Source organism: Nelumbo nucifera, chromosome 2 (genome assembly GCF_055504915.1).
Source record: "Nelumbo nucifera cultivar China Antique chromosome 2, China Antique-T2T, whole genome shotgun sequence".
NCBI lineage: Eukaryota > Viridiplantae > Streptophyta > Magnoliopsida > Proteales > Nelumbonaceae > Nelumbo > Nelumbo nucifera.
In genome coordinates, this window is record NC_142650.1 from 73,498,338 (window position 1) to 73,523,110 (window position 24,773).

General features: G+C 36.5%; 1 protein-coding gene across 2 annotated transcripts in view; it reads right to left on the reverse strand.

Moving 5' to 3' along the window:
- Nucleotides 1-314: 314 nt before the first annotated feature.
- Nucleotides 315-24,773, reverse strand: part of RIF10 (polyribonucleotide nucleotidyltransferase) — a 133,828-nt gene continuing 109,369 nt past the window's right edge. For both annotated transcript variants that reach the window (XM_088898679.1, XM_010268416.3), the window contains 13 exons: nt 14,299-14,391; nt 12,885-13,063; nt 12,476-12,659; nt 12,318-12,365; nt 11,374-11,446; nt 9,845-9,918; nt 9,637-9,744; nt 9,454-9,548; nt 8,317-8,380; nt 7,433-7,486; nt 7,310-7,351; nt 6,131-6,655; nt 315-701 (listed from right to left, as the gene is read on the reverse strand). In XM_088898679.1, the coding sequence (XP_088754805.1) occupies nt 6,227-6,655; nt 7,310-7,351; nt 7,433-7,486; nt 8,317-8,380; nt 9,454-9,548; nt 9,637-9,744; nt 9,845-9,918; nt 11,374-11,446; nt 12,318-12,365; nt 12,476-12,659; nt 12,885-13,063; nt 14,299-14,391 (1,443 nt within the window). In that variant the 3' untranslated portion in view covers nt 315-701; nt 6,131-6,226. The remainder of the gene's footprint in view (nt 702-6,130; nt 6,656-7,309; nt 7,352-7,432; nt 7,487-8,316; nt 8,381-9,453; nt 9,549-9,636; nt 9,745-9,844; nt 9,919-11,373; nt 11,447-12,317; nt 12,366-12,475; nt 12,660-12,884; nt 13,064-14,298; nt 14,392-24,773) is intronic.

The following is a 24,773-nucleotide window of genomic DNA, read 5'->3' on the forward strand; positions in this document are numbered from 1 at the left end:
AATGTGACAACCTGGTAATCAATCACGAATGAACACACCACTGTTCTGTACATAGGGTGCAGGTTTACACACTTGTGTTCGCACTAAATCCGGATTCCTTCCAAACCCTGTGGGCGTCACTAGTTAGTATCTAGTCTATAAATTACATATTCATTTTGAGAGTCAGCTAATACCAAGACACCATTAGTACTAGTTATGTTGAGTAATTCCGCAACCATTCAAGGTAAAATAATTCATTGAAAAAAGACAAAAAAAAAACAATGAATACAAAAGTAACTCAGTAAATTCGCAAAGTGAAATGATTACAACCACTCTAGAAATAATTAAGAAATTAATGAATAAGAAAGATTGAGGGTTGATATTTAGGAAAATAACATACAGAAAGAAGGCCAATTCCATTTTTATAAAACCTAAAAATATCAAAAAATGGAGACAAATGCCAGAACCAAAACACAATGTTGAGCAGATTATTCCTTTTGATCCCAGGAGAAAAAATGGGAATGTTCCTGGTGGTATAATGTACAATCATCCTTTAAAAAGAGCCCAAGCTATTGGATCTCTTCAACGTTCTCTACAAGTTAAGCAGCTTACAGGAATTGCATTCCTCCTGTTTAAGGCTAATAATGCATTCTCCACAAGCCTGGCTCTAAATGCATGAAGACATAAGCAGCACGTAAAATAGAAAGATGAAGTACTCTGTCCTGTAGAAATGAATTTTTAAGTGAGCAGTGTAATGTCCAATAAATGTTTAACTGCACATTCTGTAAAGAAATATAATTAAGACCAACAAAAGGATGGCTCTTATGGGTTTCCCTGAAATCCCGATTAAAAAAGAGAAATGAGTAGACTTGAAACTTGTAGGTAGACAGCAGAATTCTCTTTATTTCTATCTTCAAATGCTTGAATGGACTCCTACCTTCTAAAAGGATTAAACTGAATAATATTCTTTGTTTTTGCAAAGTAACTAAATAGGACAATAGGCTTTTCAACCATTTATATAAACTAGTAAGTGTACATGTGCTTCGCACGTGACTATTTTAGATTATGATAATTATAGTAATAATATATCCAAAATTTTCTATAAACTTTGTGTTTTTTATTTTTTGTTTTTTATTATTAATCATATACATATTGCAAAATCCAAATCTAACTATGAAGTTTCAAGTATCATTGACAGGCCTACCTGCTTGGCTAGATTCTTCTTTTTGTAGTGTTTTATCTTTTTGGTGTACCTTTTTTCTTTTGTTCATTTACCAAAAAAATGTAAGATTTAAATAGAGGGAATTGAATGGGATGAAAAGTATTAGTTCAATTTTCAATTTAAACCTTACAATTAAATAGGGACTAAATTAAAAAATGAGTATTTTAGTAACTGTTTTAAAAACCGGACTAGACTAGATGGTCAAACCATTTGGCACGGGAACTGCTCAGGTCATCGGTTCTGTTTTGGCTCCAAACTGTTATTTTACAAAAAGCCGTTGAAATGGTTAGAGAGCAAGGATGGTTTAACCATTAAAATGTTCAACCTGATAAACGGTTCTCGGGTTGCTTTCAAACTAATTCCAAATTTTTATTTATTTTAAAATAAAAATTAGAAAATAAAAAATGAAAAAAGAATCTTTCATATCTCATAATCTTGTTTGGTTATTCCCAATGGCCAAAATAGTTAGGATTTTTAGTTTTTCTATTTTGATTTTGAGTTTTATCACTTTTGTGATTCTTTTCAAGTTGTAACAATATAAAAGTTGTAACTCCAATGAAGAAATTGAAAAACCGATGCAAGAGATGAGTGATTAAACACCGATCTTATATTAGAAATCTGAGATACACCAATGAAGCAAACAATTTGGGATCTGAGAGAAATTTAGAGAGATGTAAGAAGAGGGCAAATAGTTTGCACTTCCTCCTCCTCTTCTTCTTCTTCTTCTCAGGGCAAATAGTTCTGCAACAAGACATGATGAACATGGTGACAACCACCTCCAATGATGCTTCCTTCCCTTCTTCTTTCTCACTTTTCAGCTTTAACCAACCGCCTCCTTCTCAAAATCACACACTCCCCTCTCATAATAATGTATATATACGGTGGACTTTAACCTAATTCTAATCTAATGGTCAAAATAAAATGTTACATTATATTTTGCACCTTACTGGTTTGACCCTCTCAAACTGGACGATTGAACCATTGACCCAGAAATTGGAAGTCAAAGCGGTTCTGTTTCCGGGTCGGTTTTTAAAACCTTGATTTTAGTCAAAAGAAGGTTCCACAATCTTATTCATATTTTTAATAGTGGTGCAAATATAGAATTATAGATGTGTTCAATTTTTCTATAATATTTTTAATATTTTTGTGTGTAAAAATAATTCTGATATGTCACACTTACTTTTTGTTTAATATGATAAATATAAGATACTATACATGTGCCTATATGTTTTTTTTTTGCAAAATTTATGTATTTTTCATTTTGTATTTTTATATTTGATTAATTTTTATTATTTATTTATGACATTAAAGGTTAACACATTTAACCAAAAAGTTGAACTATTTATTGTTAATTTTTATATTCATTTTTGGTCACTTCTAAATTATGTATTTCATTTTCATTATCAATAAAAATAATTCTTGTTTATTACACTTATTTTTTTTTAATTTGATTAATAAAAATATCATAAATGTGTCTATTTTTCTACATTTTTTTGTAATTTTCTAGATTTATTTCTATTTTAAAAATTTTATTACCTAACTATTACTTCATAGGTTGATCAATTTGATTCAGATGGTTGAATTGCTTAACCACCACTTGGATAAAGAATGGTTTTGATGTTAGGTTGGTTTTAAAATATATGGGTTTATATTGTTAAAAATATTGACATAGATATAATTAGTAGCATTTATTAGTGAAAAATAACTTAAAAATATAGGATTTAATAAGAGAGAATGGGATTTGATATGTTAAGTATAAGACATAATGAAAGGGGACTAAATGATATGGAAAGTAATAATTGAAGTTACATTTTCAACCCTTACAATTAGAGATGGATTAAATACACAAATATGACCATTTTAGTAGCCATTAAAGCTATAATAAAATGACTTTTAAACCTTTTCTCAAACAAAGAAATAGAGGATAATTTTAGTCCAAAAAAGTTTCACACTGCATGATTTAATGTGAATTAGTGAATTCCCACGTGATTTAATGTGAGGACTTGGTAGGTCTCACACCACACAAGGATCAGATCAAGTTGACTAGTTAATGGTGTGAACAGAAACAACTTGAGAGTTTGATGCAATTACAATAAGGCTAGTTTGCTTAGTCCCATGCCTAGTTTGACTAGGAAATAGGATAGTTGCATAGTTTGGGTTGAATTGGAAAGGGTTTGGTTTTTCAATTGATTCTAATAGAATTAGAATTGTTTCCAATTAGAAACTTCTAGTTCAGTTAAAGTCGGATTTTGGAAACTCCTTGTAGGACTCCAAGAGTCCAGCTCTATATATAATAGAGAATAGGAGAGTTGTGAGAGAGATTATCACCAAACTTTCTACCACCATACCCTAGTCCAACCAAAGCTGAAAGGAGAGCCATTTCCCTCTTTTCCCACTGAATTTTCCAGTAAAACACATAGTTCTCAAGTGATTAACAGCTGCATCAATAGCAGATAGAGAGTGTACAATGATTCACACAAAAGGACTAGATCAAGTTCTTGCAATTGGGGTTGTGCCATCTTCAGCTTGGTTTTTGGGTGTGAATCACCATTTTGGGAACTACAATTGTGGTATCCACATCAGGTAACATTCCTACTTTGATCTGGACATCAAATTTTGATTGATCAATCCTAGGAGAAATTGTTTCTCCATGGAAATTTCAATTTCTCCTTTTGGACCAATTCAAGATTTTCCTTTTGCACCAAATAACCTATCAAGGTTTGGCCTTTTTGGGCTTAAATCAGTCCACATAATATTATGCTCTAGTTTAATTTTAGAAAAGCAGAAGAAATCTAATGAATGCTTCTGAAGGGGAGCAACCGATTGATTTAGCTGCTAAGGGGGGCAGTTCTCGAGTGAAGAATCCAAGAAAGTTGATGATAAGGACATACTTTGGTGTACTCATTGCCAAAGGTCTAGACAATACCTAAGATACTTGTTGGGAACTTACCGAAAAGACCAAGTGGGCTACCAAGAATCAAGACATCTCCAAGAAAACTACTCAGAAGAGGTATAATTCTACAAATCTGGCTATGTAAGAATCTTAGGCAAATAGCAAGACCTCTAGTTCCTCTCAAGAGCGCTCCCTTGGCTTTGACACTAGGGAAGACACTATGAACTCCTTTTGTGATCACCTGGAGATATATGGTAGGACCCTTCGGCAAATGGATAATTCACTTCCTACTCCTACCTCATTTGTGTTACATCAGGTAAAAGTGGTTTTGCATTTCATGTCTACCTTAGTTCTTGATATCCCTTGGATCATTAACTTAGGGGCTTCTAACCATATGACCGGTATGTCTGATCTGATTTTGTTTCAATTTTACACTCTTCTCTCTAGTAGGGATAAAGTGGACTGGCTAATGGATCCTTCTCCGCCATTTTTGGTCAGGGATCTGTATCCCTTCCCCATGGACTACTTAATGCTCTGTATCCCTTCCCCAAAATGACCAAGTGACATCAATAAGCCAAAAGATCCAAAATATTGTCCTTATCATAGAATGTTCACATCCCATAAAAGTGTTCTTTCTCCACAAAGATATCATCCAAGCATGATAAATAAAAGGGAAATTGAAATAGCAGAGCCTCCTACAAAAGAGACAACTATAAACATTATATCTCTTGTATAAGAAGAAAGTCCAACTATCCCCTCATTATATAAATTGATTAGGAACTGAGCATTTTGTATTTTGATGATTCCTCTACATCGGAAGATGAAGGATGTTGGAAGACTGTTGTCAACAAAAAGACAAAAGGGATAGTCAAACCTCTAAAAATGGAATTTCTCCTCCAGTAGCTATAGCTCATACGGTGTCTCAAGCTATATGGTTAAGTTCATTTCTTGAGGAGTTGAAGATAGTAGTATAGAAGCCATAATGCTCTTCTGTGATAATCAAGCTGCAATCAATATTGCCTACAACCTAGTGCAATATGACAAGACAAAGCATATGGAAGTTGATTGACACTTTATAAGGGAGAAAGTTTTAGTAGGAGATATGTGCCCTCCATTTGTTAAGGATGATCAGAAATTTGCAGACATCCTTACAAAAGGAGTTCAAAAGTTTTCATTGCAGAATGCACTTGGCAAGCTTGGCATGATTGACAATATATGCTCAACTTGGGTTGTCTCTTGTTATTGGGCATTCTTTATCACTTACCTGTTTATAGACTGATTGTGTAAAATAGGCTTATTGGGCCTTACTTTATTTCTTTTATATTGCTGCTGCCTACGAGAGGCAGTATTGCCATTCCAGTCTTTATTATAATCAGTTTGTATAAAGCATGACGTGACTGCAGTTAAGCTCCACATTTAGTTCATCCTTAAACATTTTCTTTTCTGTTTCTTCTTCTTTCTTCATATTTCTTCTTATCTGTTCTGATTAGTTTTGTCCTTATATTTTGCACTTTGTCTGTTCAAGAATTATTGCTGCCTTTCCAACTAAAAATAAGAAAGGAAAAAAATGACCTTATACAAGCATATAATGACAGATCTGTCTAATTAAAGAAACTTCCAATAATACCCTTACAACTTATATTCTAACACTTATAAAAAATCACTACTGCACTATGAACCAACACCATCTGAACATCTCAGCTCAGCACAAGGAAAGCCCATAGATCTTCATAGCATGGTTGAACCAGACAGAATAATTCTTGGTCCCACAACCAAAGAAAATGATAAAATAAAGAGGTTTTCTATGTGATAGATCAGCACAGGGTGTTTTATCCTTGTTTTTTTTTGTGTGTGTGTAAGAACAAACAGAAGAAAGCACAAAGGATTTAATAAGCAAATAGATCTATGACAGATAGTCTGTTTTAATACCATGTTCTCTGTCATCAATTAATAGCTGCGATTGTAAGAGAGAAGAGAAACCAGGAAAAGAACTCATCAGTTTGGGAGAAATTACATGAGTGAATCAGTGTCCATACCTTAACTCCTGTTAGTACAGGGAGACCTCCCAGTGGTTTCTTTCGCTTCAATCTTCAAGATAATTTTTTGCACTATGAAAAGCATCCACAAACTTATTACCCAATATTAGCCTCTCCCTTTACTAAATCAGTTCCATCTTTACCAGCAACACTACTAACAGCTTTACTGTTGCTCTTCTTCTGCTTGTCTTTGTTCAAAGAGGGGCTATCTGTGGCAGAACTAACTAATCTCTTGAGAACCTTTTCCTCAGGGACCAAGCCAACCTGTGCAGAAGTATTTCTCTTGGAAGGGTTCGTCACCTTTAGAGGGGCGCCCTTTTCCTGGGGCTGCTGTATGCCATCTTCTATCAGTGTACTCTTTGCTGTCCCACCAATTTTTTTGGTTGTAGCCTTATCAGGAGAAGTTTGTGAAGATACATTTTCCTTGGTAGGGCCACTTGTTCGCTGTTTACCGCTGGGTTTCTCTGGATTTGGATCAGGAAGTAGTGCACGACGGCTCAGGCGAAGCTGTCCCTTTTCATTAATCTGATAACATGATCACAACTATGAGAAAGAAGCTTGTAGTCTGGGAATGCAAATGCAGGGACAATAAAAGACTATTAAAAGGGGAAAGCCAATTGTTTATGAAACCTATAATGATAATAACACATGTAACACATGAATTAGTTAAATGATTAGGCCAACCTGACCACTCAACTATGATGATAAATAAACTTATTTCTATATAATGTTGTACTATTGGACTTTATTTTATTTATTTATTTATTTTTGTAGTAGGGAGGACCTGAATTTGGAGTTCTGAAAGAGCAAGAGATTAGGTTGTGTTTTGATTAGCAGATGTCCACAAATTACTGATTTATGCTATACAGAGCAGAATACAGAAAAAATCAGTGCCCTCTTCCCATCCATTCTGTTTTTGCCATGATCCAAATACAGCCTTAACTACACCATAGACATGACACCATACAGAAAGTTCAGGACCCACCACTATATTTGTGGTAGCTAGGTTATACTTCCAGGCAAAACTAGATTGGTGGGATCATCCAATCAAGTCCAGTTCTAACCTTATAAAGTTTAACCCCTGAATTATTGTCTTAGGCTTCTGTCCCCATCCACAAAAGCTCTCAAATGAATAAGGTAGAACTATAGAAGCAACAAATCTGACTAGGTTTTCCTAACCTCTATAAGTTTGACATCCATGCGATCTCCAACTTTAAAAGCCTGCAAATGACATAAAAATGCAAAATTACTCCACCATGATCTTCATACGACTTTAATGGAAGAGAAAGAATGGAGACTTACATCTTCAGCTTTTGCCAGCCAATCGTAACTTAGCTCACTAATGTGACAGAGTCCCTGTAGATCACTAGGATTGTTATACCTTGACAGGAAAGCTAAAACCAGAAACCAACAGAATACACAGTTACACACACATTGTGCACACACATGTAAACACATAAACACAAAAGGACTTTGTAGAACTTAAATCATAAATATGAGCCTCTGTAGTGTAATAAGATTGTGATGGCTAACAAATTAACAATGTCACAGAAAGAACCATAGGAAAAGATCAATGTATGCTGCGTTTGGTTGCAGTTCAATTTTATATGCACTAGTACAAATGCATGGGAGTGCAAATGAAAGAATGCAGAGTCTGGTTTAATTTTGTTTGGGGTATTATCTATTCTGCTTCAGGTCTTATTTTGCTTCATTGTACTGCAATGAAACAAAATAAGGTAAAATTTGAAACAAAAATAAATCAGAATTTGCATCCAAATCATTTGCACTACCATAGTTTTGCATCAGTGAAAATAAATTTGCACTGCAACCAAATGCAGCTGTAGTATCAATACAGGGAGAAATAGAAAGAGCCAGACAGGCACATGCATGTAAATTCATGTGAGCAGGACACATACACACATGCATAAGCACACAAACAGATTAAATGCTATCAGTCAAGTAGAACAGCACAACTTGTTTAAACCTCCAAGGAAATAAAACGTTACCTCAATGATTGTAACATTCAGGAAAAGCACTGATTTAGAAATGAATTATCTAGAAATAGGAATCAAGGTTTCCTTGATTGTATCAAAAGTATAGAAGTGATGCAAAGTGCAAACAAATAGCAAACAAGGTTGATGTATAAACAGATTCATGCTTAAGCCATTAGAGGATGAAACACATACCTCACGCCCAGGTGCTATCTCAACAAAGACTCCATAGGGTGCTATTGATTTGATCTCGCAGTTCCTGCTTAAAAATATTAAAGAGTTAAAACAGAATTCTAGATATTGTAATATCACTATGCTACCAATACACTAAAAAACTGAACAGCTCTCTGACCAATGAAATGCCAAATTAAGATATAATGGTCAAGTTCTATGTAGTAAGGAATGATTTGAGATGCTTTTTTTTTAATACCTCTAGCAAATGAGTATTACTTGGTTTTCTATTTTTTGGATTTTGATGTTGTTGATCTCCATTTGTATCATGTTGGAGATGAAGAAGCTGAAGTTGACAACACCATATCTTGCTAGAAACTATAACTTGATGCCGAATATTTGATTAGATTGAAAGGGGGTACATGAACTGGTTTTGTTTTTTTGTTTTTCTTTTATAATTTCAATCGCTGGTGTGTCCATGTTTCATTCAGGGGTTGCAAGGGAATTCTGCAACCAAATTTGCAGCAGATGTGCTCTCAAAAGAATAGAACAGAAAAATAATCTATCTGCTGTTACTGTCTTGTCAATTTATAATAAAGGGTCATTTACTGAAGCACTTCCTATAGTAAATGACATGCCAAAAATACTCCTACCCACCCATATATAAAGAAATCACTATATCAGCAAAAAAAAAAAAAAAAATCTAAGTAGTTGCCATAATCAGAAATACATAATAATAGTCACAGCTGTAAACTGGTATCTCATCAAATATCCATTCTCAGCTTAAGGGGGAGTACTAGAATATTAGAAGGGCAACTTATATGCTTGCCTAATTAAGTGCACTTCAGTTTTTTCTACATATTAATATAAAAGGGATGGATTTCATCATTTGGAAAATCAAAAACTAATAAACAATTCTCTTCTTCACACAAAACTTATTCTTTCTCCTCTTCTTTTACTTCCATTTTCTTCTTTTTTTTTTCTTCATTTTGACAATAAACCACAAGTGGCACCATGGGCTGAATGTAAAAACAGTGTACAGCCATGGACAAGATTGTTGAGATGGATATATCTATTTCATCCTTACAGAATGATGACCAGAAGTAGGCTTTTGGGCAAACATTTCTTTCCTACAAAACAGTATGGTTGAAAAAAAAATACCTATAAATATCACCAATTGTAGGAACCATCGTCAAATTAGCAATGATGGCTTTAGATTTCTCTAAACTTGAAAGGTCCTTTGCAGTAATTTTAACCTGTCAAAGCCATAGTAACATAAATAAAATAATGAAATGAAATATCAACTAGGAGGAAGAAAATATCAACTCTAGGTCCAATGCTTACTATTCCATCATCCTGTGTATCAATAGCTTCTACCCCAGTCTCTTCAATGATACTTTTGACCTTCTTCCCCCCAGAACCAATAATAATGTTAACTTTCTCTGGCTTGACCTACAAAAATAAACATAACAATGTAATATGGGAATAGAAAAATTCTGCATTTATGACTTTTAACCACTGTAGCAATGAGTTATTCAGCATGTAAACTGACCTTCATAATATGAATCAATGGAGCATACTTGGAGAGCTTCATTGAAGGAGGAGGTGAGCACTTCAACATTTCATCTGAATAAAGAAACACAAAGCCATTTGATCCTTGAACTAACAAATATTGAATGCAAAATTAAAAATATTATAAACAATTATAATCAATCCTCAGTAATTACTAAAGTTCATTTGATCCAGGGAATAGATCAATGCAAGTAATTAAGACTTTTAAAAAGATCACTTAGGTATAAATGGTTATAACATGTAATTAAGGTCAACTAAGTGGTTCTTCCTGGATGTGTGCACCTTCTTCGAAGTTCAATCATATTGTGGAATAATAATTTTCATTTGAATCTTGAAAAACTCTGACATTTCTGGTTCAGAAGCAATGCAAATGCTTTTCATCAATCCTTGACCAAATCTCAGAAGGCTAAGAGAAACATGAAGGATAAGACTGTTCATGTAAATGATGTAAAAGCTTAAAAATTGTGTAAGTGACCCTCCAAATATCATGCTGACCAGATTAAAGTAGGTTATTTTGGTTAGTGAAGCAGTGAAGATTTTTTTATTGATGCCTCAAGTTTTATCTAACAGTCCTAGTACTTTCACGCATTTGATAAATCAAGTTCTGAAACTATTCATTGGGAGGTTTGTAGTTGTATATTTTGATGACATTATAATATGAAACCCTTTAGGAGGCCCATACAGCACATAAAGGAAGTTGTAGAGATTCCACACCAAGAGCAACTCTACACAGACCAGAAAAAGTGCCATTTTCTAATAGACTAGAAACTGTTTTGGGGATTCCTAAGTCTATTGCCTATGATAGAGATTACAAGTTTCTTTCCCATTTTTGGCATATTTTGTGGAAGAAGTTTGGGACTACATTGCAATTTAATATTTATCACCATCTCAAATAATGGACAAAAGTGATAAACAGGAGTATGGGAAACCTTTTTTAATGTTTAGAAGAAGAGCATTTAAAGCAACGAGTGGTTGTTATTGCTTAAGCTGAATTTTCTTTTGATTACTCAAGGAATTGTACTGTGGAGGCCATTTATGGAAGGTAGCACGCAGAACTTTAAGATTTGCTTCCATTTTCCTAATCTGTAAAAAAAGTATTTTTTTTGATAAATCTGTAAAAAAAGTATTTTTTTGATAAATCTGTAAAAAAAGTATATTAAAGAAAAGAATATAGCGGATCAGATGTCCAAACTTCATGAGGGCATCCATTTGAAGATCAAGGAGTCTAATGTCAAGTATAGAACCTATTCCAATAAGATAAGGAGGTTGCAAACCTTAAATTAAGGTGATTTGGCATTAATGTACTTATGTAAGGAAAGATTTCAGTAAGAACCTATTCTAAGCTTAGGAGGAAGGTCAGGCCTTTCAACACTTTTAAGAAGATGAATGATAACACCTATGAAGTCAACTTGCTGATTGATTTGGGCATTGATTCTACTTTTAGTATTATTGATCTCTATTCTATACATTGTAAGGATGGTGGATTCGAGGACAGCTACAAAAGCTTACCAAGAACATGCTTCCGTCCATCTTTTGCTTGAAGAAGAGCTTCTTTCATGATGGGTAACGTAATTCCTCCAACCTGTCATAAGGGATGTCAACAACCACAATAACACATAAATACATGCATAGAAAAAAGGTTCCCTAACTGGGACATGTATGGAGAATCCTTATACAACATACTCTATTCTAAGCCACATGGAGGAGTCCTATAATCATCCCTGACTGTTTTAAAAGATAGGGTACCCTCTACATTAGCCACTTGTTGAATCCCACAGTCCATATCAACCCTACTGCAACAATGTATTGGAGCTTTTCTTGATAACATTTCAGTTTCCTAATTTAGAAATTGTCATAAACCCCACACTAATTGGACCAAGATTTTCTTTTTCATGAATATGGGCTCAAAAGTGAATAACAGGCAGTCCTCCTAAACCCCAAACTAATTGCACATGGTATATTTATGGATGATGGTTTGACAAATGTCCAACAGGAGTGATACATCTATGGCCCATTTTTTTCTCTTATCACTATAATTGCACATGATAAAAAACATATACTGATATTAATTTTTTAGGGTCATGAGAATGATTTCATATGAGCCAATCAGAACATCCCCAACCATGAAGATGTAATTGATAATGATACTGTTAAAAAAAAACACTTAAAGAAGGGATCAAATCTTAGCACTGAATATTTGTGGATGTTGCTTCTTGATGGCATGTTGGGTGCTAGGTCTATTTATTGTTTGTGTTATTTTAATTATTAAGTTTAACTTATTTGAAGATTATAATGATATATGATAACTGCTTGGTTCAAATGTTAAGACATTGTTGTTATGTGATCAATATTGTCACTTATAAAATTTGTCCATAGGATCAGGATCAATCAAGCATCACAATATAAAGTACTTCCTGAATAATTTTGGCCTAGATAAGCATATCATAAATGACCTTTATGTCCATCTGAAATGCAGTTATACCATTCCCATTTCCAGCAACCTGCACCATTAAAAGTGTAGTTTAAAACTAAGATATCTATTTAAGTTCTATCATCAAATCTATGCTAATAGTGAGAATAGAAAAAATGAAGTACCCCTCTACTGCCAAACCTTAAAATCCATATCACCAGAAGCATCTTCAGATCCAGTAATGTCAGAGAGAATAAGTGGTGATCCATCTCCTCCAAATTCTTTTGTGTCCAAAACCATACCCATTGCAATCCCAGCAACAGAGCACTTCACAGGAACCCCAGCATCTTGCAAAGCTAAGCAGCCCCCACAAACAGATGCCATACTGTTCTAGTTCATAAAACTTAATTGTTAACTAAAATATAGCTATAATTCATCAAAAAAAAAACTAAAATATAGCTATACAAAAATGACCTGGCACAGTTGAGAAAAGGGAAGAAGGGAATTGTCCCTGTACAGGCTGTACTAATGAATGAAAATGTTTGAAAAAGATCGTGTACTTTGGATTACACTCAAATATAATCATATAATACAAATCGAGAAATTTCACCTTGAAGAACCATTGCTTTCAGTGATGGTACTTTCAACACGTACAGTGTAAGGAAAATCCTCTTCAGAAGGCAAAATGGGTTCAAGTGCTCTTTCTGCAAGCATTCCATGACCAATTTCTCTTCTACTGGGTGCTCCCATGCGCCCAACTTCTCCAACACATGATGGTGGAAAGGAATACTGAACAATTAAATCAAAGAATCCTTTTAATAATTAGATTTTGCTTAAAATTTTAAAGTAAACAATTTAGATTCAAATTTTCAAAAACAAATTAATCAGAAAATTGAAACAACCATATTTCTTTTTGCAGAAAAAGAACTTTCCAACAATAATGCAGGGGTTGTTTGATAATGGCTGAAATGGATGAACTGAATGACTTAATTCTTTGTCTTTTAGTACACAAAATAACTAAACAATGAAATATTCAGTCCTCCACGCACTGATAAAACTTCAACTAGTTGACTTGGCTTCCAATGCAGAGTTGCCCACTTTACAGTATTGTCTTCAACAACAAAAAGCACAGGAATTAACCTACAGGAAATGCCTCCAACAATACCAATGGATTCCTAATCTTACCAACATTTTCAATCTCTGTGAAAGGTTTGGCTGTTTGTGAGGCTCCTGTGAATGATACATTACCCCATTCAGTTTCTTGATTGTACTTTAGGCTAAAAGAATATTAGTTGCAAATACTCTTTTACTCCTCACCCACAGTAATGTGTCAAGTGCAGGAAGCCTGCAAACAGCCCAGGCTGTTTTTTTTTTTTTTTTTTCCAAACAACCAAGCTTTTTGATCAATCTCCAAATATATAAGAAAGTCACTTCCTAACTAAGACTCACTCAGCAATATGGGACAGTCAACTACATATGCAGGGTCACCAAAGCTGATGGCAACAGAGCACACCATGATGAAATGAACACCATGATCTCTAAAAGCTCCACTGGCCTACATATGTAGCACCCATAAAAATTCAGGTTAGCAATTCTATGAAAGCACAAACCTAATCTTACACAATAACCTATCTGAGAATCGAGGTGCTATCCTCAGTCTAACCAGGAGCTGATAGTCTATAATTTCAAAGTTCAAATAACCATGTTGATAAGCTTAATCAACAAATCCTAAAGTTAATATTTCTAGTTTCACAAATCCCAACTATTTCATTTGGGAGTTTGGACAAAGCAACTAAAGGACAAGAAAAATGGTAAAATTATCAATTTAATTTAAAGCATCAAGAACATTTGTAAAAACCAGAAAACAAAAATATTAGAAAGGAAAAAATGACAACATCTTATATGATAGAGCCTGAAGCTACATCTTTCTTTCACATAAATAAGTAACTATATCTGTTTACCACTGAGAAAAAAGTTTACAATAATCTCTTACTAAACTCATACTTCCAAACTATAGAGTGCACCTGAAGGTAGAATCTCTTCAATTCATCTACATCTACGAGGTTGTCTATCCTCTGAGCCATTTGTCTGTCGCCAAGAGTAACCACTGCAAGTGACTGTAAAACATGAAAAGATTAAACAATTACTAACAAGTAATATCAAATATCATTACCAATGCATAGTTCATAATTTAGCAGCGTATAACAAAAGAAACCCAGGGGTTGTTTGTGTAAAGAGTTTATCTCTTGAATTTTACTGGTTGATTGTGCTTGGTCTCATTGTAATATAATAGGTTGTATATATAGAGAATCGTGTAAGTTTGTTATGTCCAAATAATCAGGGTCAATTATGTAATTGTAAATATGTTGCACTATTCAAGTGGTGGGAACATTCATTCAAATACACCCCTTCATCTTTTACCCCTCCACTCAAGCTTGATATAATGGAAATTGACATGGTATCCCAGCCATGGAAATCTGATCTTTTGTATGAATCACAAGGGCCAAGATTGTCCACTGCTAGCTCGAGTTCTGTCAGGTTGTGTGTTTCCTAGCAGTCAATCAATTCAAGTGGTGTCTTCAAATCAAAGTGTTGTGGAAAGGCATTGAATGAAGATTCAACCAAAGGTATTTTGGTGAGAATATTAGTCATTTTATGGAATTTTCTGAAGGTTTTTAGTGCTGAAAACCTGAATATTCAGGTAGGGTTGAAATTGAAATTAAACAAGGACAGTTCCAATCTTCCATGTTTGTTCTCTTTGAATCAGCAGTGTTTGGGCATGGAATATGGATTCGTTGTCATTTGAGTGCTTTTGGACTGTTGGGAGGCCTGCTTGATTATCCCTTTGAAAGGAGGTGTATTAGGGCTCCTTTGAGGGTACTTTCTGGAGGCAAGAACCCCTGTTTCAACCTAGGATTATGTCCTCCAGTTGGATAACTTCTCTTTTGCCCTTGTTTGATTTTGAAACATAAAATCAGCTTTTCTAGGAGTTCTGATCTCCTATGTTTGGATCTATCAGTGTTTGGTGGTGCACTGGATATTTCCCTGTAACAGGAAAAGCTCTGATGGTTGCAGATTAGTCTAAATTGATTGCTGTTCGATCCAAAGGGACAAGCTACAGTATGTAGTAACTTGAATTCTAGTTCAATGTGAAAAGAAAGGGACTTTGGGGGCAGCTTGATCAATCGAGAATCAACTTCAGCAGTTTCAATTGACACTACTATTGCATATCAACTTCAGCAGTTTCAATTGGCCAAGGCTATGTGGGAATACTTTCAGGTTGGGATTTTGTCAAAATTTGAATGGGCTTGTCCCAGAAACCCAAGCCAGTTCAGTGTTAAATCTTCAAATAGAGTACCTTGACTTGCACCCCTATTGTTAGCACATAGTGGCTGTAAGTACATGGACATTGTGCTGTAAACACACATAAGTATCCACAGTGCACCAATGTCAAAGCACAAACCTAGGCCCCCATATTCAAACTGCACTGACAAATACCCAGACAGGCGTACAGCTAGAAGTCCCCTACAGCGCAGTTCCACATGAATACCTAAGACACGATATACAATCACACTTGCGATGAGACATGCTGAATCACAGTGGCAGCACAAAACCAAGTTCACCGATGTTCTATGAACCAGTGCTTCAGTGTAGTAGCCCTCCATGTTGCGATGACCCTTCGCCAGAAGCTCTGCAGCGGAGCAGCATAACACAAGCATACAACCTTTTATCTGGGCACTGCAGCGCAACAATATGATATGCCAAAAGAATTGCAATGAATTGCCAGCGCATTAGCACTCCGAAAGAGAGACCAAAACAAGTCAGGAAGTTTCTAGAAGCGGGGATGTATTAGGGCTCCTTTGAGGGTACTTTCTGCAGGCAAGAACCCCTGTTTCAACCTAGGATTATGTCCTCCGGTTGGATAACTTCTCTTTTGCCCTTGTTTGGTTTTGAAACATAAGATCAGCTTTTCTAGGAGTTCTGATCTCCTATGTTTGGATCTATCAGTGTTTGGTGGTGCACTGGATATTCCCCTGTAACAGGAGAAGCTCTGATGGTTGCAGATTAGTCTAAATTGATTGCTGTTCGATCCAAAGGGACAAGCTACAGTATGTAGTAACTTGAATTCTAGTTCAATGTGAAAAGAAAGGGACTTTGGGGGCAGCTTGATCAATCGAGAATCAACTTCAGCAGTTTCAATTGACACTACTATTGCATATCAACTTCAGCAGTTTCAATTGGCCAAGGCTATGTGGGAATACTTTTGGGTTGGGATTTTGTCAAAATTTGAATGGGCTCGTCCCAGAAACCCAAGCCAGTTCAGTGTTAAATCTTCAAATAGGGTACCTCGACTTGCAACCCTATTGTTAGCACATAGTGGCTGTAAGTACATGGACATTGTGCTGTAAACACACATAAGTATCCACAGTGCACCAATGTCACAGCACAAACCTAGGCTCCCATATTCAAACTGCATGACAAATACCCAGACAGGCGTACAGCTAGAAGTCCCCTACAGCGCAGCTCCACATGAATACCTAAGACACGATATACAATCACACTTGCGATGAGACATGCTGACTCACAGTGGCAGCACAAAACCAAGTTCACTGATGTTCTATGAACCAGTGCTTCAGTGTAGTAGCCCTCCATGTTGCGATGACCCTTCACCAGAAGCGCTGCAGCGGAGCAGCATAAGACAAGCATACAACCTTTTAGCTGGGCACTGCAGCGTAACAATATGATATGCCAAAAGAATTGCAATGAATTGCCAGCACATTAACACTCCGAAAGAGACACCAAAACAAGTCAGAAAGTTTCTAGAGGTGGGGATGTAGCTAAACTCATTCTTATGTGCAGACTCCGAGGGAAAGAGTGGAATCTCTGATCCTGTTACCTCCATGTGGACACGTGGCAAAACCCTACTTGTGAATCGTCCACTCTAAAAATTAACGAATTAAAAAGACCTTCCTATATAGAAGAAAGACTCCTTTTGCACCACATAATTTCCTATTCCGTTAGGAAGTCTTCCTCTATAAATAGGGAAGACCCAACACCCTCTAAAAATAGAGAGAAGAGAAGAAGCACCCATTACATACATTATTGATCTCCTTGCACGACTTCTGTCGGACCATGATCTCAACCCTTTCTCCAATCCTCATTAAAACTTCCCTACAACTCCTTACAACCCTACCTTCTTACCTTCTCCTTCCTAAGATCATCCACCATCTTTCAGGAAAACCTACACTATTGCCTTATCTCCCCGTTCACGGTGCCATCTCAAACTTGAACCCGCATTCTCATGCTATCCAGCTCAAGATCTTGCAATTAGACCAAGAAATGGTGGTTGTGGAGAAGTGGCATCTGTTGTCAAATAGGGTATATGGTTATGGAGAACAGGAGAATTGTTGTCCAGTGTCTAATAGGGTCTGTATGGAGGAAGCTCATAATATAGTGGTGGGTCTGCCTTTCTACATTTGGTTGAGACCAATTTTCCAACAGATTGCAGCTCTATGTGGTAGAGTGCTTGAAGATGTAAACTTGAGACATTTACAGATGGTCACCTTGAAACTTGTTGAGATTGGGCTGATAGCATTTTTTTGTTCATAATGTTTAGTTAGAGTTATTGGGCCCAAGGCCCATTAGTTTATGTTTTGTTAGGCGAGTTTTTTATGTGCTTTTAGTAGTAGCCAACTTACTAAGGGTATAGAGAGAAAAATCTACACTCTAGTCGGTCAAGTTATATTTTTAGTTTTCTATATTAAAACAAATTGACTCTTGTGCTCCTACGTAAGTATGAGACACATCACTTAACATGACACCTCATACTAAACATAAACAAAAAGACTAATTTGCCCCTATATAATTGACACTAACACTCCCCCCAAGCTGGTGAGTATATATCATATAATCCCAGCTTGTTACATATGTAGTCCACTCTTGCCCGACTTAACCCTTTGGTGAACAAATCTGCCCATTGGCTTCCTGTGTTAACATATGCTGTGCTTATCATTCCACTAAGAACCTTCTCTCTCATAAAGTGACCATAGTTTTAAAGGCGTCTAGGCGATTTTGGGCGACATTGGGGCACCTAGTTGCCTAGTCACCTAGGTGGGCGCCTAGGCATCGCCTAGGCAATAAATATTTTATAATATAAAAAAACTGACTTTTGGCTAGTTTCCCAGTTTTATATACCATTCAGCATGTATGTTAATTGAAAAATTAGCACCTCTCTTTATTAAGAACCTTAAACTTCCTCTAAAAATGCGGCAAATCATCACATCTAAAAGATAAAAATCTTTTACATATATTAATTTCATTATTTTCAAAAATAATACTACTATAATAAGTATTTAATAGAACAAATTCATATTAATTAGCAGCTAAAGAAGGTTATTAACTTTATATGATAAATATTCAAGATGGAAAGTAAAATAGAAAAAAAACAAGGATGGTGTTTCTGTTTTATTTAATTAGAGAGAGAGAGAATAGAAAAAAAGAACTTTATTATTCTATTTTTTCTTTCCTCTTTCTTTTCTTTCTTTCTTTTCTTCTTCTCAAAACCCTTTGATCTTTTAAATTTCAATGGTAAAACATTAAAACAAAGTATATATAACATATAATTAAATGTATTAACACATACATTAATAAAATACAACAATATAAATGATATTATAAAAGGCGCCTGCCTTGTCATTTTTGTTGCCTAGTTGCTATAAGTTAAGGGGTTTGGGCGAGGCGCCCAGCCAAGGGTGCCTAGTCACCTAGGCAACGCCTTGACAACTATGAAAGTGACAATCAATTTCTATGTGCTTTGTTCTTTCATGAAAAATTGGATTAGAGAGACATGGACTGCAGCTTGGTTGTCACAATAAAGCTTGGAGTGTCAATTGAGTACCCCATCTCCTGTAGAAGATTTCTCAACCACACTAGTTCACAAGTTATATATGCCATGTATTCATCTTCTGCACTGCTTCTTGCCACCACTATTTGTTTCTTACTCTTCCATGTCACCAAGTTACCCCCAAGAAAGGTACAATAACCTACAGTGGACCTTTTGTCAAATACAAAACCAGCCCAATCAGCATTAGTGTATCATTTCTATTTCAAGATTTCCTCCACTCTTCTATAGCAAGCCACGACTAGGAGCTCCCTTCAAATACCTTACAATCCTTAGAACTACATCCCAATGTGGAACCCGAGGGTTCTACATAAACTGACACACCACACTAACTGCAAATGAAATATTTGGCCGAGTAATGGTTAGGTAGTTTAGCTTACCCACCAACCTTTTGTACCTTCCTAGACCTTCAAACTCCTCACTTGTGGCACTACTCAACTTGACATTCAATTCCATGGGTGTTTTAGCTGGTTTGGCACCCAACAACCCTATCTCGTCCAGTAGGTCAAGGACATATTTCCTCTGGCACAAGTTAATACCATACTTGGACCTCGCTACCTTTATCCCTAAGAAATATCTTAGTTTACCAAGCTTCTTTGTCTACAAGTGTTCAGGTAAAAAGGTATTCAACCTATCAATCCCAAACTTGTCACTGCCAGTAATAACAATATCATCTACATATACCACCAACAAAATCTTCCCAGCACCTAAATCATAGCTAAATACTGAATGGTCGACCTGACATTGATTCATGTCAAATTTCTTCACTACTTCACTGAATCTGCCAAATCATGCACGAGGGGACTGTTTAAGTCCATAAATAGCTTTCTTGAGATCACACACTTTACCATCCTCCCCCTAAGCAACAAACCCGGGTGGTTGCTCCATATGCACCTCCTCAAGAAGATCCCCATGCAAAAAACCATTCTTAATAACAAGTTGAAACAAAGACCAATCATACATAGCAGCTAGAGAGATCAAAACATGAACTGAACCAATCTTGGCAATAGGAGAGAGTCTCTGTGTAGTCAATGCCATATAACTGTGAATAACCTTTGGCAACCAACCAAGTTGTCAACCGCTCAACACTACCATCAGGTAAATACTTGACTGTGTATACCCACTTACATCTGACAACATGCTTACCATGGGGAAGAGTGGTGAGATCCCACGTATGATTATGAGCCAGAGCGGAGAGTTCTTCTTCCATCGCTTGACGTCGCTCTGGAGAGATAAGGGCTTCCTAGACATCCTTAGGAACAAAAACAGAAGATAACAAACTGTCGATGGGAAGGAAAAAGGTGAGAAACAGAAACATAATTAGAGATCAGATGAAGGGTACAACAACGTTTACCTTTCCGTAGGGCAATGGGAAGGTCAAGGCCAAGAACAGGGTGTGATGGTGTTGCAGAAACCACTATCAGATCCGTCAACGGTGAAGAAGTTGGAGGAGCCGGTGCATGTCGATTCGTATACACTTGTTGGATAGGTGGCTCATAGTTGTCAAGGCGACGCCTAGGCGACAAAGCGCCCTTTGAGGTTTGCCTTGCCTAATTGTCAAGCAGTTTTGTACTATGTATTATAAAATACTTTTTTATTCTTTATCTTTTGACATTATAATTATAAAATAGGCACTATTAAACTAAAATGTTCATTTTGTGTGTTTATACACTAAATTCATTTTATTATTTTTCTTATTTGTTAGGGTTTAATCAATATAAACATTGCTAAATGCTGTATTGAACCCCCAAAGACTTTAAAACCTGAACCCATAAGTAAGGAAAAACTTAAAATTTTGCCTAATCTACTTTTTCTTTTCTTCTTTTCCTATAACAAAAATAAGGGTTCAGCCCCTATATTTTTTGAATTTTCTTTTCCTTCTTTTTCTTCTCACAAATATGTTGATTTTCTATACTTTAACATGAACTATATACTTTTCTTATGAAAATTATGAATAATTATTAAGGAAATATGGTTATGGTACTTGGGGAACTACCCTAGGATCTATGTTTTCTATAGAAAAAAATCTATCGCCTAGGCAACGTGGTGCCCCCTGTCTATAGAGACTGTGAGAAGATCTAGCCGTAGGGCTATTTTTGTACTTTTACTTTTCTTTGTTGTGTAACTATACTTTGTACTCTCTTTTTTTGTACACTAAGGGCAGATTTGTCCTTTTACCTTTTTAATGTAAATATATTTTTTAGGGTGTCGACTGACATATTGTGTCACACCCACCAAATCTGTTGTCTCTTTCTTTCTCTCTTTCTAAACCTTCGACTTGACTCTAACAGCCTAGCCTCGCCTTGGCGCCTTGAAAACTATGAGGTGGCCGTGTAGCGAGAAGTGACACTAGAGGCAAAGGCTTAGTCACAGCTGGAACAAGTGGAATGGGGTCCGCAACAGGGACTAGAAGCGGAAGAGAAGAGAAAGAGAAGAGACATCCGACCCAAAAAAGAACGGAACCGACTCAAAGAAAGTAACACCGAGACACACAAAGCAACATCAAGAACTGGGATTATAATACTTGTACCCTTTTTGGGTCCTAGAATAGCCAATGAACACACACTTAGTAGATTGTGCATCTAATTTTTCTAGTCCAAGGCCAAGGTTATGAACAAAACACACACACACACACCCAAATACCCTAGGAGTAAGAGGAAAAGGGGACAATGTAGGAAACAAAACAGAGAAGGGAGACTGACCATCAAGGATGGACATAGGCATTTGGTTAATAAGAAAGCAAGATGTAAGTACAACATCACTCCAAAAACATTTGGGTACATTCATATGGTGCAACAAGGACCAAGCAGTTTCCAAGAGGTGGCAGTTCTTCCGTTTAGCTACCCCATTTTGTTGAAGGGTGTAAAAGCAAGAGGTTTGATGAATAATAACATGTTCTAAATATTGCTGAAAAGGCATATAAAAATATTTTCGGTCATTATCGGAATGTAGGATCTTAATATGGACACCAAATTGAGTGAGAATTTCAGCATGAAACTTTTGGAAGATAGAAAATAATTCACTTTTCTCATTCATAAGATAAAGTCATGTCATCCTTGAATAACCACCGACAAATATAACAAAGTATTTGTAGCCATTGTGTGACACTATTTTATTTGGACCCCAATGTCCGAATGAACTAAAGAAAAAGGACTCGACATACGATTATTGATTCTAGGACTAAAGGAAACCCGATGATGTTTCCCATACTGACACGACTTACAATCCAAAAGTAGAAAGACGACTCAATGCTGGAACAAGTTGCTTAAGAGCTTTAAGGGATGGATGACCAAGTCTGCAGTGCCATTGGAGAGGAGAAAGAGATGACTAAAGAGCTGTTGACAAACCACCACCACCATCAAGATAATACAGTCCACCAACTTCATGTCCTCCACCAATCTTCATCCCCGTCTTGAGATCTTGAAAGACACGAGATGAGGGGTAAGAGGTGATAGAGCAATTAAGAGACTTAATCAATTTACAACATACATAAGATTAAAAGGGAACTTGGAACATACAGAACTGAGGGCAAAGAGAATGAACTAATGTTAACATTACCGATACCACATATGGAAGAAGTGGAACCATTAGCAAGGGTAATGGTGTAGGTTGTAGAGGATGAAGAAAGAAAAGAGAACACACCTGGAGTCCCAGTTATATGGTCGGAAGCTCCAGAATCAATGACCCAATGAGGGAGTTTGGATGCCGGACAAGCCATACCTGAGTGGACAAGCGTAGCTGTACTCAGTTGAGAAGTAGCCTGGATCAACTAGTCATACACATTATGTGAAATATTCATCATCTCTTGCCCAGAGGCATCTATAGATGGAGGTGTCTGATCGGCCTATTGACTCTCTTGTTCCATACCACTACTAGCCACTACATGATTTGCCCAGGTTAAAGGTGGGCCATGTAGATCATAGAAAAAATTAACAGTATGTCCATCCATACCACAATGTGTACACCTTCTCAGACCATTACTACGCCTTTTACCACGAGCTCCCCCTGAATCTCGTTCTCCAACACGCCCACCACCATGGCTGTACATGTATCCACTACTACCACCACGACCTAGTTGAACTTGATGAGTTACTCCTCTACCACCATGACCTCCCCCTCTTGTCACTGCAAAAGCAGGCCTATCTAATATGGTGTGATTCTCCAGAGATCCAACGGAAATCCTCCAGAGACGGGCAAACACCTCTTCAAGGGAAGGGAGGGGAGACCTAACTAGTATCTGCGCTCTCACCGGTTCATATTCAGACTTCAATCCCACTAAAAATCTGGTTACATCAAGTTGCTCTCTCTGTTGTTGCTGAATTTTGACATCAGATGCAAGGGGATGATACACATTCAACTCATTCCTTAGATTCCTCAGACGAGCATAGTACCCCTCAAGACTCCAATTACCCTGTTGCAGATTAAAATACTCTTGATAGAGCTGGTATACTTTATGGTATTGTCCTGCCCTGAGACCTGAGTAAAGCTTCTTTGCATGATTCCAAATCTCCTTGGTTGTGTCTAAGAACATGAAGTTCACACTAATCTTAGGTTCCATGCTGTTCCATAACCAAGTCATAATCTGTGCATCTTCTTGTTCCCAATCACTGTACTCTAGAGAGTCAACTAGGGGTTTGTCTTCTCTCACATGCTTTACTTTCTTCTTAGCTCTGAGAAACACTTCAACAGATTTGACCCATGGCACATAATTCTCTCCATTCAGTTTGATGGAGGTCATTTGCACATTCAAGTAATCAAGGGGAATCATAACAGACTTGTGTTCACAACTGTTTCCCATAGCTGCCATAATTTTTTTTTTTTTCACACTAATATGTTACCCTACCTTACCAACACTCACCACACTGCACTCCTATAGCTGAACGATCACCATTGTTTCACTCCTACGGCTGACCATTGCTAAAACATTCACTATCACAGGTTTCAACAATGGTAATCACCACTGTTCTCTACTTTCGGCACCACACAAAAACCATCACACAAAGACATCACACCAACACTCCACACATCTGATACTAGATCTTCAACCCACCTATCTGAACCACACATCTGAACATAGACCACAAAACTACTGTAGCAGCCCTCTTCGGTCCATCGGAGGGTTTCCTACCAGCCACCTGAAACCACCACACCACAATCAATTGGAGGCATTTGTAGAGAACACTGATGTGGGCCCCACTGCAGTGGTCCCCACTGTGTTCGTAGGACAGCAGTGTAGTTATTTGTTTCAGTTATAGTAGTGTCAGTTTGTTAATTCAGTTGTTATTTATTTCAGCTTTTATTTACTTTATTTATTATGTAAGTACTAAGGGCAGATGTGTCATTTCCATTATGCACTAAACATAACCTATAAATATTAAGAGAGTGGCGGCAGCAGATCTGTTCAGAATCTGTCCCTCCTTTCAACAACTTGTGTTCTCTTGTTTCTCTTCTATTCTCTCTCCTTTCTCTCACTTTTCTTCTGTTTTGCAAACCTAAAACCTATTAGGATTCAAGACTGATTACAGTCTTGATCTTCTACTTGGTATCAGAGCCTATCTAGGGCTTCTCATGTGTGTCTAGTCCAGCCGACCACATGAG